The following is an 18,657-nucleotide window of genomic DNA, read 5'->3' as shown; positions in this document are numbered from 1 at the left end:
ATATCTAAAGCCTTTCTCTGCAAACTGTTTGGACAGAACAAAGCACAAAGGAAGCAGATGTACTAGTTTTACCACTTTGAATGGATTCTCAAACGTAGCTTCTGAAAAACCAAATTAATAGTATTTTCTGTAACAGAAGATCCTGTTTAATACCGCATAACTTGAGAACCAAAATGCTTGGCTTAGAATTTTTCAGTTAATTTGTAATATATGTGTTGAAAAACAAGCTCATAAATGTATTTCTTAATGAAATAATATTTCTGAAAGTGCCTCACATAATGTTTGGGAAATAGCAGGCTCCTAGTTAATATTCGTTTCTTTATGTTTTCTCCATCTGGAGGGCCTGTTTTATCCATATAGCATAGATTTTGGCTTGTACATAATACTGGGCGAAATCTCGTTAGTCTTTTTAAAATCAGCCATTTAGTTCCATTTTTACTTTCTATTAAATCCACTGACTAAAAGCTGTTAATGTTATATTATGCTATATAAAATTGGCCTAAAGCAAAGATAAAGAACCCTATGGTATTGCTTCAAACTGCCATACATATTAATTGGTCGAATTGATTGACTAAGAAACTCGATTTGTCAAATAATTTCCAATTTAACTTACCCTTTTACTTGAGTTTAAATATGATCTAAGACCTGGCCTAGTGATCTAATCTCAGAAACTAGATCTACAGACCCAAAATATTTCTTTCCATTAGTTTGCTGCTTTAGATGTTTCAGAGGATGTTCATATCCATTATTTCTTTACCAGAAATGTAGCTTATTCAGTAAAACCTCTTCAAGCCTCTTTAGAGTCAGTATTTTCTGAAAGTGAAATTGAACCTTTGGTGTCCTCATTTCGGTTGTGTACGCATATTTCTGATGTGGTGGTTTTTCCTTGATCTCTAAGAGACCCCTGGTTCCAGTTCTGCCTGGGACTGTTGTCATTGAAGATATAGACCATCTGTGTTCATTTCTTTCCACACTCCTCCATCTTCACCTAAAACCCTGAGGAGCTGTAGTTGGTATGGCTCTTATTTTTTCATCCATTTGTTGTCTTCTTCCTGATTATCCAGCATGGAGCATATGGAGGGTACCTGCCTTCTGCTCACAGAGGACCGGAAGAATGAATGAGGGCACCGTAATCTAATCAACCTGGCAAATGCTTAAGCATGCAGAGATTCCTGTACATCCCATGGTACAGTCCAGCATGGTTTGAGTGTTTGGGAGTCAAGTCTGTGGTTCCACGGACATCTTCTTTCTCCTTTCTGGATGTCGGGGTGCCTGCTGGGCCCCAGGTGCCCCGTGTCTCAGCACAGCCATCGGGTCGTTCTGACTTCACCTCTGAGCGCCTGTCAGATGGTCTGTCCTCAGATCTTACTGCTGCGGCCCATTCTGCTACCCGGGTCCTCATCACAAAGCGGGAAGCTTCCAGGACGGTCCCATTGCAGCCTTCAGAGACTGCTCTGACAGTAGGCACAAAAGGGTCTGAGGAATAACGTCTCATGGGCTGGACTCTGGCTGAGAAATGCCATCTCACAGGAGAGGGAGCTCGTGGGAGGGGAAGAACATGGGGATTGAGTGGAAGATTCAGGCTTCTCAGCGGTCTCAAGCTGGTGGGCTATAGACTGTATTTGTCCCACGGATATGTTTTGTCTTTCTAACATAATTTTATTTTTTAAAATTCTCTCAGTTATTAATGCTTAAAATTAGGGAATTTCACATGAATTGCAAATTTCTAAGTCCTTAAAAAAAAGTCAGATCTTTAGCAGGATGTGGAAGAAGAATGTCAAAGATATTGTTACCAGCGTGGGACCTAAGCAGCTGGAACAGAGGAGCTGCCATTTCCCAAGATGGGAAAGACTGTGAGCAAAGTCGGTTATTAGGAGCAGGGACTGACCAGAGATGTATCCGGTGTGTTAAGTTTTGAGGCAAATATTAAACATCCTGGTGAAAATGTGGAAGAGGTGAGTAGGTACAGGAGTTGGGAGTTCAGGAGAGAGGTCGGGTAAGACATTGCCGCAGGAGTGTCAGCATATAAGTGATATTTATAGCTGGGAGACAAGATGATATCAGCAAGAGAGTAGTTATGATACCGAAGAGTCCTTGATACCGAGCTCCAAGACGGGAAAATGTGGAGCAACAGGAACAAGAGACCGAGACCAGCAAGGCAGGAGAAAACCCTGCAAAGTGAGGTTTTGCACAAACCAAACAAAGAAAACATTTCAGGAGAGGGGCAGTGATCCATCCATGTCAGGTGCTGTTGGTAAGCAAGGTCAGAGGACCGCTGAGAAGTGATCCTGGACCTAGAATGTGGGGTCACCGGTGACTTTGGCAGGAACACGCCTGGTGGAGGGTGGAGGAGAAAACCTTATCACAGCAGAGCCAAGGGAAGGGAGAATTGGAACCCTTCTGAAGCATTTAATTAAAAGAGAGGAGAGAAAGGGACTCCTAATTGGATGGGAATGTTGGACCAAGAGACAGTGGTGGTGGTGGTTTTTGAAGATGGAAGCAGTTACAGCATGTTTGTGTGTTGATGGGAATGATCCAGGAGGGAGAGAGAGCACTGAAAACCCTGGAGGGAGACTTGCTGAGTGATGCCCTTGAGTAGGTGAAAAGGAATGTATCTGAGAGCACCAGTGGAGAGGTTGGCTTCAGACAAGGGGAGGACAGTTGCGTGGGCACGGATGCAGGTGGGTGGCTGTGTTTTTTTGATCGAGTGAATGAATGAGCAGTCAGCCAAAAGAGGCTGAGAGTGACACGCTACCCCCAGGAGTCTCCTAGTGACCTTACCTCATGGGGCTCTCCCTGCTGCTTTCTGAAGAGCAGCCAACCAGGTAGGTGGCGGAGTTGACAAGGTCCAAGTTGAGGTGTTTTTTTTTTTAAATATTTGTTTGTTTATGGCTGCACTGGGTCTTCATTGCTGCGTGAGGTCTTGCTCTAGATTCAGTGAGTGGGAGCTATTCTTCACTGTGGCTGTGGGCTTCTCGTTGCAGCGGCTTCTCTTGTGGAGCACAGGCTCTAGGGTGCAGTGGGCTCAGTAGCTACAGTGCTTGGGCTCAGTTGCTCCGCAGCATGTGAGGTCTTCAGGTATGGAACCTGTGTCCCCTGCATTGGCAGGTAGGTTCTTAGCCCCTAAACCACCAGGGAAGTCCCAAGTTGAGCTTATTAAAGTCTGGGTTTGAGTACTGATGTTGTTGGCATTTCCAGGGCACAATTGGGAGGGTTATTTAATTTAGCTTGAAAGGCAAACAAAGATTGGGTGGGTCCCTGGAGGCTGCAGTTGTTTGTTGCTGGGTAGCATCTGTCTTCTGGTGATGGGAAAAGCACTCACCCCATGACCCCCCCTAACCAGCTCCACTCTCTGCATGACCAGCCCACCCCATGGGCACTTGGCTCTGTAACTCTTGATCTAGATTGTGAGTGGGTAAGAGGAGGAAATTTTTGGTGAGAGGAGAGGTGGCTGATCGACTATGGGAATCAGTTTGGGTTTGTGTGTGAGAGGGAACCCAGGAAGATACGAGAGTAAGTAGCCACAGACCAGAGAGCATGAGTCACTGAAATGGTCCGAGGATGACTGGCACAGCGGCCACGTTTCCTAGGGAAGGATTGGGCTGGCAGTGCTGAGTGTCTCTTCTTGGAACCTGCGTGAACACTGCAGGCAAAGAGCTTCATGAGAATTGAAATTGCTCTTGTGTGCACCCGTCATGGGTTAGTTCCCATTCTGCTCTGACCAGTCCTGTCGTCTCATCCACACCTTACCGGCTGCATTTCTCAACTGCTAAACTGGTCGTGAAAATTCTATCTGATCTTTTGGTAACACCAGGTCACAGGGATTATTTTAACGGCTAACCTAAGCAGTATTATTGCTGGCTTGGGTTCAAACTATGTCTTGTGATCTGGACGTCACTTTTGAGATTCTATCAAGTTAAAATTAGAACACTTATTTTAAGAGATGTGTGCAAGCTGAGACAAATCCCCAGTAGTGGGTCAGAATGAATGGCTCTCAGTAATTTAGAGACAATTGTGATATGTACCCAATTTTTTTTTTTTTTCCTGGCGGGTAAAATTTGGTGGATAAATCAGGCAGTGAGTCAGTGATTCTTCTGGTTATCCTCGCACTGAATCGAGGTCAGTTGAACTTGATCTTCTGATACCAGCATTTCCCCTTCTTGTTCACTGCCTACTTTGCTTTTGACTGAAAAGCGACCTAAATTCTGACTGTCGTACCTGTTTAGCCTTTGGTAAGGGAGAGAGATACCACTAGAAAAATACTCTGGGTTTCTCTTCTCTAAGAAACACCCCTCCTCCAAATTTGCATTTAAGCTAAATTGTTCTTTTAAGCAGAAGTGATTTTCCCTTTCCTTATGACCTGTGCACACTCATTTCATTTCATTTCACATGGTTATTTTGGACTTTTTATAAATGGCTGAAAAGTAAGTCGGTTAAAATGATAGAAAATAATTTTTAAAAACATTCCTCAGGGAACATGATTGTGACAAACATAATTACATGAAATCCATATCTAGATGAATGGAAATTCCAGATTCAAAAACTGAGAACTTTTGCTCATCTCTTTTGCAAACAGACTGTTTTATCATGAAAGTTAATAGAGCAGGCTGTTCAGGCTACTGTGTTTTGTAATTAAATACCATTCTGTTTGTGCAGTGAGACCATAGTTACATAAACTGTGTAACTGACAAACCTCCATACGTGGTGGTCAGGGTTAGGCCTAATGAGGCCACCCCTTTCGTGGAGCCCAGGGCAGCCTCAGGTCATCTCCAGGAACATCCTTTGGGTGACTACGTTTTGCATAACTGCTGAGTCTGTCTTCACTTCCTCCCACCTTTTTGTCTGAGCCCCACGATTCCCACTCAGCAGCTGCATCTCTCCCCACCCTCAAAGGCCCAGGGCAAAACCTTAAGTGACTCACCAGGCCTGTTCTTCTCATAAAGCATCCTTGCTCTGAAACTTGTTTTTCTCCCATCCCTGTTCATTCCCACAGATCTGTCAGGTGGCACTGAAGTTAAAGTAATACCTCAGCACCTAAAAAACAAGTTCTGATTCCTGACTGTGCAGAAATAAGGCTGACAGTAGTATGAACCTGTGACATTGGAAGCCTCCACACCATGGGCTATAAGCCCAGCATCTTCCTCTCTCACGTATCTCTCTGCTGTCACCTTCTGAATCTTCGTGAACTCTTCCCAGTCTGCCCCCCAGTACCCTGGACCCAGTCTTTTTTTTTTTTTTTTCCAAGAAACACCTCATATTGGGCATTTTGTGACTTGTTTTGTTGCTGGAATTTGAGTCGCTGTTGGGGGAGTATGTCACACTGGGCAGCCTTCCACAGTTCTGCTCACCTCTTGACCCAGCCCACCCTCCCCCCCCGCTTACCAGCACCCCAGGGATTCCTCACCTTTGAGCAGAAAGAGCAGTTCACCCCACATTTAGGACCCTTTAAGATCTCAGTTTCTACCTCTAACAGACTTATCAGGAACTCTTAAAACCAGCACCACTCTGTCTAGGAAAGGACCCTCTAGTGAATAGAATTTTTCACATTGTTAGGGTGGAATGTGAAGTCTTTGAGAAAAGAAGTCCTTCTCCTGGCCACAGAAGGCAATGGTGACTTAGCATTAAAGAAACACTCAGGCACCATGGATTCATGAAGGAAGAGCCCAGGCCTGAACCACAGTGAAATGCAGCGTATGGACCATCCCCAGTGGCATTCCTATTGACTAGGAGAAGGCCAAGGGCCACGTGGGCAGGAATCCAACAGGCATGAGCCGGGTATCCAGGGAGATGGCAGAGGCCTCTGAGCCACCTCGGGGCACAGGCAGAGCCATTGTATGCTTCTGCCTGCCACAGACAGTGGGCAGTCCTGTGGGTAGGTGGGTTTGCTGCTTTGCTGTGGCATTCTGCTATAGGTTAGACCATTGTGCCTTCCTCTGCATGTGCTCTGATGGCCCAGTTCATGCAGTGAGGTGCTGGGAAGGCCCCTAGACACTGTCAAGCAGAGTCCACTTGAGAGTCCCTAAGAAGCACCAACCATTTCTTGCTCTTTTTTGCCCTTTCCCCCTAAACTTTGTGCAGACTGCACCCTTCTGAGAACAGTTTTCAGACAGTGCTAAGTTGCTTGCTCTCTAGCTTTCTTTCCTGTTAATTGCTTCCTGCTGCTATGTCCTTGACTATATTGGGGATATTTCCAGGGTTCATTTCCAGCGTTGATATTGACTGTCTCTTGTATTAGTTGCTCAGTCATGTCTGACTCTTTGCAATCCCATGGACTGTAGCCCGCCAGGCTTCTCTGTCCACGGAATTCTCCAGGCAAGAATACTTGAGTGGGTACGCATTCCCTTCTCTAGGGGACCTTCCTGAGCTTGGGATCAGTCGTGGGTCTTGTGCATTGCCGGCAGATCCTTTACCATCTGTGCCACCAGGGAAGCCCGACTGTCTGTAGGCAAGGGGTACTGTGCAGTGATACTCTGAGATTATGTCCTTAATAATTCTGGGACTGTCTTACAGCCTGGCTGTGGTGGAAAACCTTGGCTCTGGAGCCAGACTGCTTTGCTGAAATCCTAGTCCTGTTATTCACCAGCCGCATGATTCTAGACAAGTTCGTTCATTTCTTCCTACCATGGTTTCCTCACAAAGTTGTTTTGGAAATTAACTGAGGTAAACCAGGCAGCTGTTAACAGTGCTTGGCGCATGTGAGTACTCAGTGTGCACACTCAGTCGCTTAGGTGTGTCCAACTCTTTGCGACCCCATGGACTGTAGCCTGCCAGGCTCCTCTGCCCGTGGAATTTTCCAGGTAATACTCAAGGGAGTTGCCATTTCCTCCTCCAGGGGATCTTCCTGACCCAGGGATTGAACCTGCATCTCCTGAATTGGCAGGTGGATTCTTTACCACTGAGCCATCTAGGAAGCCCTGATAGAGGTTAGCTATTCTGATTACTATCGCTTAAGCATGCGTGAACTATGAGGAGAGTGTGCTGGAAAGGAATAAAGTTCATGCTGTATTCACGTTTTAATATTATTTTTCTTAGTGTTGCTGTCTCTCATGTAATGACTGTACATGACATTGAAATTAGGCTCAGCAGGTCATGGGTTGAGATATTGGTTGGTTAATAAAGGAGAAGCCGATAAGCGCTATTGCTTCAGGCAGGGAAGTCGGGGCAAGAGGGGTGGATATCAGAGGAGGTGGGAGGGGCCCCCCTCCCACGTGTGCTCTATTCTGGTTTAGGCTTAAGTGTACCGCTAGGCTGAGGCAGTGCCTGTTGTCCCTGCCTGGCCCCCGCTGCCCCAGAACACAAGTATCAGGTCTCTGGGATGGGTTGCCCCCTCATCATTAGAACATTTGTTGAAGGCACTTCTCTTAATCCTGCTCATCTTTCTCAGGCCTTGACTGAGCCTCTTCCGAAAATCCCCACCTGCAGTAATTGCTTTGGAATGTCCATAGCACTTAATGTCAGCACTGCCCTGCTGGCTCTGCTATGTTGCCTGCTTGTGCTATTGTTTCTTATTTTTATGTGGATGACTCATCTCCATGTTTGGATAAAGGCTCTTGAGGCTGCACACTGACCATAGTAATGGTGCCTTACATGGAACTGTTGGTTATTTAATTGATCACCCTGGTGGTGGTTTAGTTGCTAAGTCATATCTGACTCTTGCGACCCCATGGACTGTAGCCTGCCAGGTTCCTCTGTCCATAGGATTCTCCAGGCAAGAATACTAGAGTGAGTTTCCATTTTCTTCTCCAGGGGATCTTCCAACACAGGGATCGAACCCAGGTCTCTTGCATTGAAGGCAGATTCATTACCTGCTGAGCTATGAGGGAAGCCTGTCTATGCACAAATTTGAGCATTATGATTTATCCCTTCGAGAATAACATTGAGAGTTCTGGTGTTTGATGTGCCCAAGTATGTGCATGCATGTAAAATATACCACATGTATAAAATAAAGAGTATGCTTGGGAATATCAAGGATCCATCATCAGAAGAAATGCCTTGAGGGGAGACAGTTATCCTTAGGAGGAATTAGACAGTAGGCTCTCTTGTTGTGCTTGGTTTTGGAGTAGCAGCATGATAGGATGGTAAGAACTTAGGCTTAAGAGAGGGACAAGACCCCATTGCTGCCACTAAATAGCCGTATGACTCTAGACAACTCAGCTCTACGACCCTCCATTTAACACATTAGTAAAAATCTACCTGGCAGGACTATTATTATTCCCAAATGTGTCCTGAAAGAATTTGGAACCCAAACATGTTAAAATGTCAGATGTTGTTCAGTTGCTCAGTCGTGTCCAAGTCTTTGTGACCCCATGGACTGCAGCACCCTAGGCTTCCCTGTCCTTCACCATCTCCTGGAATTTGCTTGATGCCATCCAGCCATCTCGTCGTCTGTCATCCCCTTCTCCTCCTGCCTTCAATCTTTCCCAGCATCAAGGTCTTTTCAAATGAGTCAGGTGTTCGCATCAGGTGGTCAAAGTATTGGAGCTCCAGCATCAGTCCTTATAATGAATATTCAGGACTGTTTTCCTTTAGGATTGACTGGCTGAATCTCCTTGCAATTCAAGGGACTCTCAAGAGTCTCCAATACTACAGCTCAGAAGCATCAATTCTTTGGTGCTCAGCCTTCTTTATGCTCCAACTCTCACATCATTACATGACTACTGGAAAAACAATAGCTTTGACTAGATGGACCTTTGTCAGCAAAATGTCAGATAATGAAAGCTATATAACAGGTCTCTGACATTAAAAACAAAACAAAAAACCTTTAGGAGATAAGAAAGGTTACATGAATAGAGTTTGCATTGTTTTGATCTGCCCATCATGCTCAAGTACTTCGGCTGCCTGTAGGATAACTCCACTAAAATCTGACACTTGAACCCAACACCCAAGGATTTGTCCCATGTTACCTTTCCCTATCAGAGCTTCCTGAAAGTGAAAGTCACTCAGTCATGTCAAACTCTTTGCGACCCCATGGACTATGCAATCCATGGAATTCTCCAGGCCAGAATACTGGCGTGAGTAGCCTTTCCCTTCTCCAGGGCATCTTCCCAACCCAGGAATCTAACCCAGGTCTCCCACATTGCAGGTGGATTCTTTACCAACAGAGCCACCAGGGAAGCCCTCAGAATTTCCTCAGTTCAGTTCAGTCCAGTTGCTCAGTCGTGTCTGACTCTCTGCGACCCCATGAATCGCAGCACGCCAGGCCTCCCTGTCCATCACCAACTCCCAGAGTTCACTCAGACTCAACATCCGTCGAGTCAGTGATGCCATCCAGCCATCTCATCCTCTGTCGTCCCCTTCTCCTCCTGCCCCCAGTTCCTCCCGGCATCAGAGTCTTTTCCAGTGAGTCAACTCTTCACATGAGGTGGCCAAAGTACTGGAGTTTCAGCTTTAGCATCATTCCTTCCAAAGAAATCCCAGGGCTGATCTCCTTCAGAATGGACTGGCTGGATCTCCTTGCAGTCCAAGGGACGCTCGAGAGTCTTCTCCAACACCACAGTTCAAAAGCATCAATTCTTCGGTGCTCAGCTTTCTTGACAGTCCAACTCTCACATCCATACATGACCACTGGAAAAACCATAGCCTTGACTAGACAGACCTTCGTCGGCAAAGTAATGTCTCTGCTTTTGAATGTGCTATCTAGGTTGGTCATAACTTTCCTTCCAGGGAGTAAGCGTCTTTTAATTTCATGGCTGCAGTCACCATCTGCAGTGATTTTGGAGCCCCCCAAAATAAAGTCTGACACTGTTTCCACTGTTTCCCCATCTATTTCCCATGAAGTGATGGGACCAGATGCCATGATCTTCGTTTTCTGAATGTTGAGCTTTAAGCCAACTTTTTCACTCTCCTCTTTTACTTTCATCAAGAGGCTTTTTAGTTCCTCTTCACTTTCTGCCATAAGGGTGGTGTCATCTGCATATCTGAGGTTATTGATATTTCTCCCGGCAATTTTGATTCCAGCTTGTGCTTCTTCCAGCCCAGCGTTTCTCATGATGTACTCTGCATATAAGTTAAATAAGCAGGGTGACAATATACAGCCTTGATGTACTGCTTTTCCTATTTGGAACCAGTCTGTTGTTCCATGTCCAGTTCTGACTGTTGCTTCCTGACCTGCATACTGGTTTCCTGCTTGTCTCTAATTGGAGGACACTCAGTCTGGCATACACATGCTATGCGGCCCCTGCCTAGAAGACCTGTATTAGCACCTGCTACCCAATGCCTGTCTGCTGTACAGGTTTTTAAGTCATCCTCTATCTCATCATCACCTGCCTCACTGACCTTAGCTGTCAGTGACCTCTTTGCCTCTGAACTCCTAGGGTACTTGCTGTTCCCATCTTCCTTTTGGCACTTGTATTCACCTTTATCATTATTTTGTTTTATATATATATAGATTATATACATAGGACAGACAGAATAGGACCATTCTTAACTCTTACTTTTCTTATATTATGATATATAGTGTGTGTGTATTGTGAAATATAGTATATACACAAGAGGATATACAGAAATGTTCAGTTTTAAGAGACATCCACCACCCAAGTTCAGAAGTGGACTATAACCAGCATCTTAGAAGCCCCTTTTTGTCTCTTTCCTAACACGGTTTCCCCTCTCTTCTCAAGATAACCAGTATCATGAAATTTATATTGATTACGGTTTTCTGCTCTTTAAACAGTACTTTTTTTTGTTTGTCGTTACGTAAGTAGATTCATATGTATGTATCCATATTTACATACATATGAATACCTACATGTATTCATATTTCTATTTGAATTTGTATAGTTTGTTCATATTTTTAAAAATCAGTCATCTATTGGCTACAGGATGTGTATAGCTGCAGTTCATTTGTTTTGGTTGCTGTATTGTATTCTATGATGTCAGTATACCAGAAGTTGTCCTTAAAAAAAAACTGAAGGATAAGTAACCGTCAAATTTCAGTGACATTCAACAGTCAGCAATGTATTTCTTGCTCATATAGTGACTAGATTGAGACAGCTCTGATTGTCTCAGCTGAGTTAGGAGCCAGGCCTCAGGTTTGAGCCACATCTGTTGCGATCGTCTCATTCTTCTGGAACATTCTTCTGCTGGCAGAAGTTGTAGCTTCTCAGGGAGGCTGAACAGAAACAAGCAGTGCTTCTAGAAGGCACACTGTCCCTTGTGCCCACATTTCATCAGTGAAAGTAAATCATGCAAACACACCAATATCAGGGAGGCAGGAAAGAGACTGGGCAAAAAAGTGAACGTCTGCAGAACAGTAAACTAACCTGATATGTGGCCATTCTGGTTGTTTCCAGTTAATGGCTATTTCAGACAGTGCTGTGGCTGTGAACATTTTGATTATGTCTCCTGTTGTGCACATGTAGGCGTTTCTCTAGGGTTCATGCCTAGGAGGTGAGCTTCCTTCTGGGTTGTAAAGTGTGAGCATTTTCCGCTTTACCAGGTAATATCAAATGGTCTTCCAAGTGCTTGTACCTTTTCTATCCTTGCATGTGTGCTTAGCCGTTTCAGTTGTGCTGACTCTGTGCAACCCCATGGACTGTAGCCCACCAGGCTCCTCTGTTCATGGGATTCTCCAGGCAAGAATACTGGAGTGGGTTGCCACGCCTTCCTCCAGGGGATTTTCCCAACCCAGGTATTGAACCCACATCTCCTGCGTCTCCTGCATTGCAGGCAGATTCTTTACCACTGAGCCACCGGCTCTATCCTTGGTGGATCGGTATTTGGTTGTTACACTGATCCACTGTTACTTAGGGGTTTTTGTGTATATTTAACATACAATTGAGGACTTACCCGGTGGCTCAGTGGTAGAGAATCTACCTAGAGTAAGCGCTGCAGGAGACTGGGTTCAATCGCTGAGTCAGGAAGATCCCCTGGAGGAGGGCTTGGCAACCCACTCCAGTATTCCTGCCTGGAGAATCCCATGAGCAGAGGAGCCTGGCTGGCTCCAGTCTGTAGGGTTGCAAAGAGTTGGACAAGACTGAAGCAACTTCGCACTCAGGCACAATGTACAGTTGAATAATTTTAGAAGTAAGTCTTAAGTTTTTTCAGTGAGCTCAACTTTTCTTTTCCAACCACGACTAAAGGATGGAAGGTGCACTGTCAGTGCTCAGAATTCACTGTTTCATCTTGTGTTCACTTGGCAGATTTGGTGCAAATGCCAAAGTTGTGCATTTCCTAGGACGAACCAAACCATGGAATTATACTTATGATCCTCAAACAAAAAGTATTCAGAGTGAGTCCCACGATCCCAATATGACTCACCCAGAGTTTCTCAGCCTGTGGTGGAACATCTTCACTACCAGCGTGTTACCTGTGCTTCAGCAGTTTGGCCTTGTCAAAGACACCCGCTCAAATATACATGTGGTAGGTTCTCTTTTTTTCCTTCAGGTCATTTGGTGTTTTGTTTTTAAAAACCTGGTATACTAGTAGAGACAGACTTTTTAGTGGTATTTTGAACAGAGAGATAAGTAAGCCTTTGCGGAAAGAAAACAGTGTTCATCTTAGAGGGGAGAAATATTACCAGCAAAGATTAAAGCCGAAGTAGATTTTGTGGCAGATTTCATTAGACTTGGGAGCACAAGAAAGGTTTTTAGAGGTTTAGACTGATAGATGTATCTGTATATATATCCATATGTTATAACTATAAAATTCTTAGTCCATTGTCCTAAGACTGTAAGATTATTCCTAAAGTAGTGGTTTACAAAAACAAAAAATGCTCCAGTTCATGTTTTAGAAGCTGCAGAAATTTTAAATATACCTATTTTAGTTTTGCCATTTGTGTAGAAGAATATTTTTCAAGTGAAAATTACAAGAACAGGAACATACAATAAATACTTTTCTGGGATTATTTTGAGTTGCTGTGTTTTATTCCTCTGGTTATATAGGATTTTAGAAAACCTCTTTATGAGAAGAAGATTACTTAGTAACATTTACAGTTACCTCCTGCTTAGCATCTTTTCTGACTTTAAAAGTCTTCTCTGAGGTTTGTTCTTTTGGAAGAGTTGGAGGAGGATGGGAAAATAAACTTTTATGTTATATTAAGATATAAAGAATAAAACTAAATCAGTGAATTATAGTCAAGTCTAAAAGATCAGTTAATTACCTTGAGACTATAAAGTTAGATTTTAGTCATTTCACTTATGAGCACTGGTGCTGAAATATAAAAAGGAGAAAGTGAAAAACAACACATCTTACACTATTTGCTTTGTATGGACCATGAAATAATATTTATACAGTACTTAGAATATTGCCTTGTACGTAGGAAGTGCTTACAAAAAGTTACCTATTCTTCTTTAACCCTTACAACCACTCTGGCAAGTAAGTAGTATTTTTGTTACTATCCCCTTCTTATATATTAAAATTAACTGAGACTTAAAGAAGTCACACAACCTCTCTTAGTTATGTAACAGACCAGGCAGTGGCAGAACTGGGACTCGCATCCAGGTCTGAGAGACTGTTGTCCTTGTGAAGAGCATTGTGAGAGGGGGACTCTGCGAGAGGCTGCCTGTGTCATTCCTGTGGCAGGTGGAAGGCAGAGGTAGGACTAATCCAGGGGAAGGACAGGTGTTGCCACAGCTATAATAGAATCCCATGGAATCTACCCAAATACCTTGGAATTCTAGAATATTTAAATTCATACATATATACTCATACTTACACATATAGCAGCAGAAATAGGTAATCACATGTTATGTTCTCCCATTTTCTCTGTTAAAAGCTATACCTGTATGTATTCATTTGCCTTCCTTTTTCTCTACTAATGGTTGTAGTCCTGTTGCACCTGAGAGCTTTATGAAGGACAGCCTTAAATGTTCTCTTATGCTACCACTGAAGTTAATTGCCCATGTGGTGTGTGCTCAGTGGTGTCCAACTCTTTGTGACCCTATGGACTGTAGCCCACCAGGCTCCTCTGCCTTTGGAATTTTCCAGGCAAGAATACTGGAGTGGGGTGCCATTTCCTATCCCAGGGGATATTCCTGACCCAGGGATTGAACCTGCATCTCTTGTGTCTGCTTAATTGGCAGGCGGATTCTTTACCACTAGTCCACCTGGAAAGCCTGAAGTTAATTCCCCACCTGTATGTAATGAGAATTGAGCTTAATGCAGAGGAGGCTTGCTCCATTCCCACACAGTTACCTTGTTCCTTCCACACAAGCCAGGGACTGAGGGTTATGAACCAAGGGAAGTAAAGATGGGAAATGAAGATTCATTCAAAACTAAGCAGATTAACAGAAGCTACAGGAATAGATGCGACTTGGCAATAAACTTGAACAGGAAGATAAGTTTGGTGTAGAGTCTCAAACCATTTAGCTCACTTTTATAACGTGACGGCTGTCTATGTGGTGCGGCTCTCTGCTTAGGTTCTTAGCTTCTGACGTACCATTTTGTTTAAGTTCTCAACCTTTCTGAGCCCACACAGATCAGGAACTTATCATGAGACTTCTGTTCCCTTGTCCATCCATCTTACGCTTTCTAATGAACTGTTGCAGCTTTCAGACTTGGTCTATACACTGGCTTTCTCTTGTGGCTTCTGTAGAAAGGTATGCAGAACTTAAACATTAACCCTACCCAGTTAATTTGTTCCCCCAATGTTTTCACCAAGTCAAGAAGTCTTCATTTTGTTAGGAAAAAAAAAAAATCATATGATCCTTGTATTTCTGTGTCTTTGTTTGTTTTGTTTCACGTAATACTTTTTGGTTTTTGCTACTTTGCATGATGATTCATCTTGGTTTTACTCACCTTCCTCAATTTATTGCATTCTTACAATGGTCCAACTTTAAGCTCTAAAGGAGCCTCTACTTATTCTCTCCTTTCTAGGAAAATGTCTCAGGAGCTGTATCACAGCTGTCCCTTGGGGAGATCCCAGCTCCAGCACAGCCTTTTGTATCCTCAGAAGAACGGAAGGAGCGGTGGGAACAAGGCCAGGCTGACTACATGGGAGCAGATTCCTTTGACAACATCAAGAGGAAACTTGACACTTACCTCCAGTAGAAACACTGCCGTTTTCCGTGGACACCTCCACTTCAGAGGCACTTGTTTCTGATACTTGGTACCTAGAGCTGGGTTAAGAAAGGTCTGTTACAGTTGCTAGAGGCTTTCACTAAAATTCATCAGATGTGGGGTTTTTTGCAAGACAACTGGTGAGAACTGGGCAAAAGTTGTTTAAGTAGCAATTCTGTTATGTGAACAACAGTTCTGCTTTTTAACCCTGAGCTTATATTTCACAAATTCTCAATTAAGCTGATTGCCAGTGTATATGGTAGGGGAAACTCAATCTGCAGTTGTTGAGATAGCTGTATCAACTGTTAAAATGTGCCAAGCCGGGCTTCAAATCAGTCTCCTTTCAGAATGGGACACGCACGGTTCATGTCTCTTGCTTGCTTGCTGAGCCCCTCACTAGACCTACATTCTAGAGTCACCCAGAGGCTGCCAGAGTGATTGTAATTCTGCTTTCAGATTAAGCCAGCCTGTGATAGCACTGCTGAGTGATTCATAAGCATATCAACAAATGGTGTGAACCCATTTCCTAGTCTTAGTGTCTGAAGACGTTCACCAGTTTTCTGTGTACAGTAAGGTGGCATGCTAAAATGGTTTGTTCCGTTCTGTATATCTGAAAACAGCAGTGTGATGGTTCCCTGCAATGGCACCCTGTATGAAAAATAAAGACTTATTGCCATATCTTGGTTGTTTCATTAAGGACGCCCACTCCTCATGGGGAAAAAAAAGTATCGGGATTTTTCATAATTTGTAGAATTTGTATTTTAAAAACCAGTGTAAAACTTGACACTGAAATAAATGCTTTAGAAGTTGTTTTCTAGATACCTAGGGAAATCTACATCTAGTGTTCTCCTGTGATGGTGATGTATCTGATATGATAGATAGAGGATAGGAAGATCAAGTTTCTCTCTTCTGTCACTCACATTTCACCTCTATATTAAGTGGGTACTCAAATTTTAGAATATTGTAACCTTAATGAACCTAGGTTCATTGTCAGTCTCTAAATATACTCAATAATCTTTCAGGACTATTAGAATCGGTATCAGACCCAGTGTCTTCTAGCATTTTTATCTGTGGCTTAAAATGATAGAAGTACCAATATAAAACATACTTATTAAATGTGCAGGTGATTCCAGGTTGCACGGATGGCAAGCTAGTGAAGGGCATGATTTAAATGACCTTTTAAATGTGAAGTGAGTAATCACAAATTATTCTGTTGAAGAAAACAAGAGAGAAGACCGTGACAAGACGAAACTTTAGAGGTTTAATTGGCCAGAAGCTGCAGTGGCTTTTAACCTTCAAGGTCAGGAATAAAGATTCCTCTATTTCCACAGTAAGGATGTGAATAAATGTTGGAATATGGAAACCTGGAGGCAAGACTGGATTGGGGGACCACCTTGGATGCTGGCTACCAGAAGAGCTTAAGAAGAGCCTGAGGATTTACCTCAAAGTGTAAACTGTTAAATAACAAATGATTTCTGAAGGTAAAATAAGCTAGTTAGTTGGACTGGTGGAAAGTGAGTTGCTGTGATCTTCAAATACGTGAAGCACTACCAAAAGATTTAAGTGCTTCCGCGTGTCAGATGCAGCCATGCAAAGACCCCGCAAGATCCTCCCAGTCCAAAAATCTCTGCATTGAGGGGTATGAGAATCTCTTCCAATGAGAATCCACTACATAGAAAAGTCTGGCAAAACTGAAATTAAATTCATTACAGTGCAATTTACAAGTCATACAAACAAGTATTTCTGGACAATCTATTTGTATCTAATATTAAAAACTTTGAGTTGAAGGATAATTGCTTTACAATATTATGTTGGTTTCTGCCATACATCAACATGAATCAGCCATAGGTATACATATGTCCCTTTCCTCTTGAATGTCCCTCCCCAACCCCCTCCCCCATCCCACCCCTCTAGGTTGTTACCGAGCCCGTTTGAGTCACATAGCAAAGTCCCACTGGCTATCTATTTCACATATGGTAGTGTGTGTTTCCATGCTAGTCCCTCCGTTCATCCCACCCTCTCCCTTCCTGCCCCTGCCGTCCCCTGTCCATAAGTCTGTTCCTTATGTCTGCGTCTCCGTTGCTGTCCTGTAAGTAGGTTCATCAGTAGCATCTTTTTAGATTCCATATATATATGTTAATATACGACATTTGTTTTTCTGACTTACTTGTCTGTATAAGACTCTAGGTTCATCCACCTCATTAGAATTGAGTCAAATGTGTTCCTTTTTATGGCTAAGTAATCCATGTACCACTGCTTCTTTATTTATTAATATGTTGATGGACATCTAGGTTGCTTCCATGTCCTAGCTATTGTAAATAGTGCTGCAGTGGACATTGGGGTACATGTGTCTTTTTCAGTTATGGTTTCCTCAGGGTAATGCCCAGTAGAGGGTTGCTGGGTCATATGGTAGTTTTATTTCTATTTTTTAAAGGAATTTGTGCCTAATGTTAAAGTTGGTCTCAGCCCTACATTGCTTTCACAGTCTCAGTGGTTATAAAAAGGTCTAATTTCAAGGAAATACTTGAGTTTATTCCAGAAATTACATCTACCAAAGGATTTATTCAGTCATCTTATTTTCACATCAAACACAATTTGGGTTGGCATATACATTTATACAACACAACTCTGAATAATTCATTCAATAAGCACTTACTAAGTACTGACCATATCACCCATGTAATGGACAGTAGATACATAGGAATGTATAAGACAAACATATTTCCTTATATTCTAGTAGCAAGCAGACTGAAAGAAACTAACATATATACTTGCAAATTATGTTAAATAAAATACACTGACAAATACACTTACCCCTGAGCAAGTCCAGCCCTAAGGTCTTCAGGAAAAACCTCCTATAAGATGCTGATTAAGCCAGAAAGAGAGGCTCTCCAGAAGCCAAAAGGGAGTGAGGAGAAGAAGACTGTTCCGTTCAGAGGAAATTCTGGGAATGGTAGAACTGCGTGGAAATAAAGGCTTTCAAGACAGGATGGAGAGGAACGTATTGGCTTCATAGATGAACGTTTGGGCTTTGGATTTTAAATTCAATAATGTAATTTATTACATTACTAATTATGTGATTTATTAATAAATGTAATTAATGTAATTTATATGTAATGTTTTATTAATGGGAACTTACATATCAAGGTTCCCTGATGGCTCAGACAGTAAAGCGTCTGCCCGCAATGCAGGAGACCCAGGTTCAATCCCTGGGTCAGGAAGATCCCATGAAGAAGGAAATGGCAACCCACTCCAGTACTCTTGCCTGGAAAATTCCATGGACTAGGGAGCCTGATAGGCTACAGTCCATGGGGTCGCAAAGAGTTGGACATGACTGAGCGACTTCACTTTAACTTTCACATACCAAGGTAAGCAGAATAGTATAAATAATTCCCATCACCTACTTTCAACAGTTCTTTCATCTATGTCCCTATATCCCCATGAACTCTTCCCCTACCAAACTATTTGGAAGCAAATCCTAGATTAAAAAATTTCACATGAAATATACCTGCTATCTTTAAAACATAAGGACTTCATAAAATGCTCACACCAAGAAACTTAATTCCAAATTTCCTCCATTATTTTGTGTTTTATTTCCACTTGATCTTATCAGGATCTAAGTGATAGCTTAAGGTGAAGGATGTCAGACTCTTGATCTCCGAA

At 43.0% G+C, this 18,657-nt stretch overlaps 1 protein-coding gene across 1 annotated transcript in view; it reads left to right on the top strand.

Moving 5' to 3' along the window:
* Window positions 1-15,672, top strand: part of GYG1 (glycogenin 1) — a 38,378-nt gene extending 22,706 nt beyond the window's left edge. The window contains exons 6-7 of the mRNA XM_015092612.4: window positions 12,138-12,357; window positions 14,812-15,672. Of these exons, the coding sequence (XP_014948098.2) occupies window positions 12,138-12,357; window positions 14,812-14,985 (394 nt within the window). The 3' untranslated portion in view covers window positions 14,986-15,672. The remainder of the gene's footprint in view (window positions 1-12,137; window positions 12,358-14,811) is intronic.
* The last annotated feature ends 2,985 nt before the right edge of the window (window positions 15,673-18,657 follow it).

This window comes from Ovis aries, chromosome 1 (assembly GCF_016772045.2).
Source record: "Ovis aries strain OAR_USU_Benz2616 breed Rambouillet chromosome 1, ARS-UI_Ramb_v3.0, whole genome shotgun sequence".
NCBI lineage: Eukaryota > Metazoa > Chordata > Mammalia > Artiodactyla > Bovidae > Ovis > Ovis aries.
This window is presented reverse-complemented; position numbering and strand designations above follow the sequence as displayed.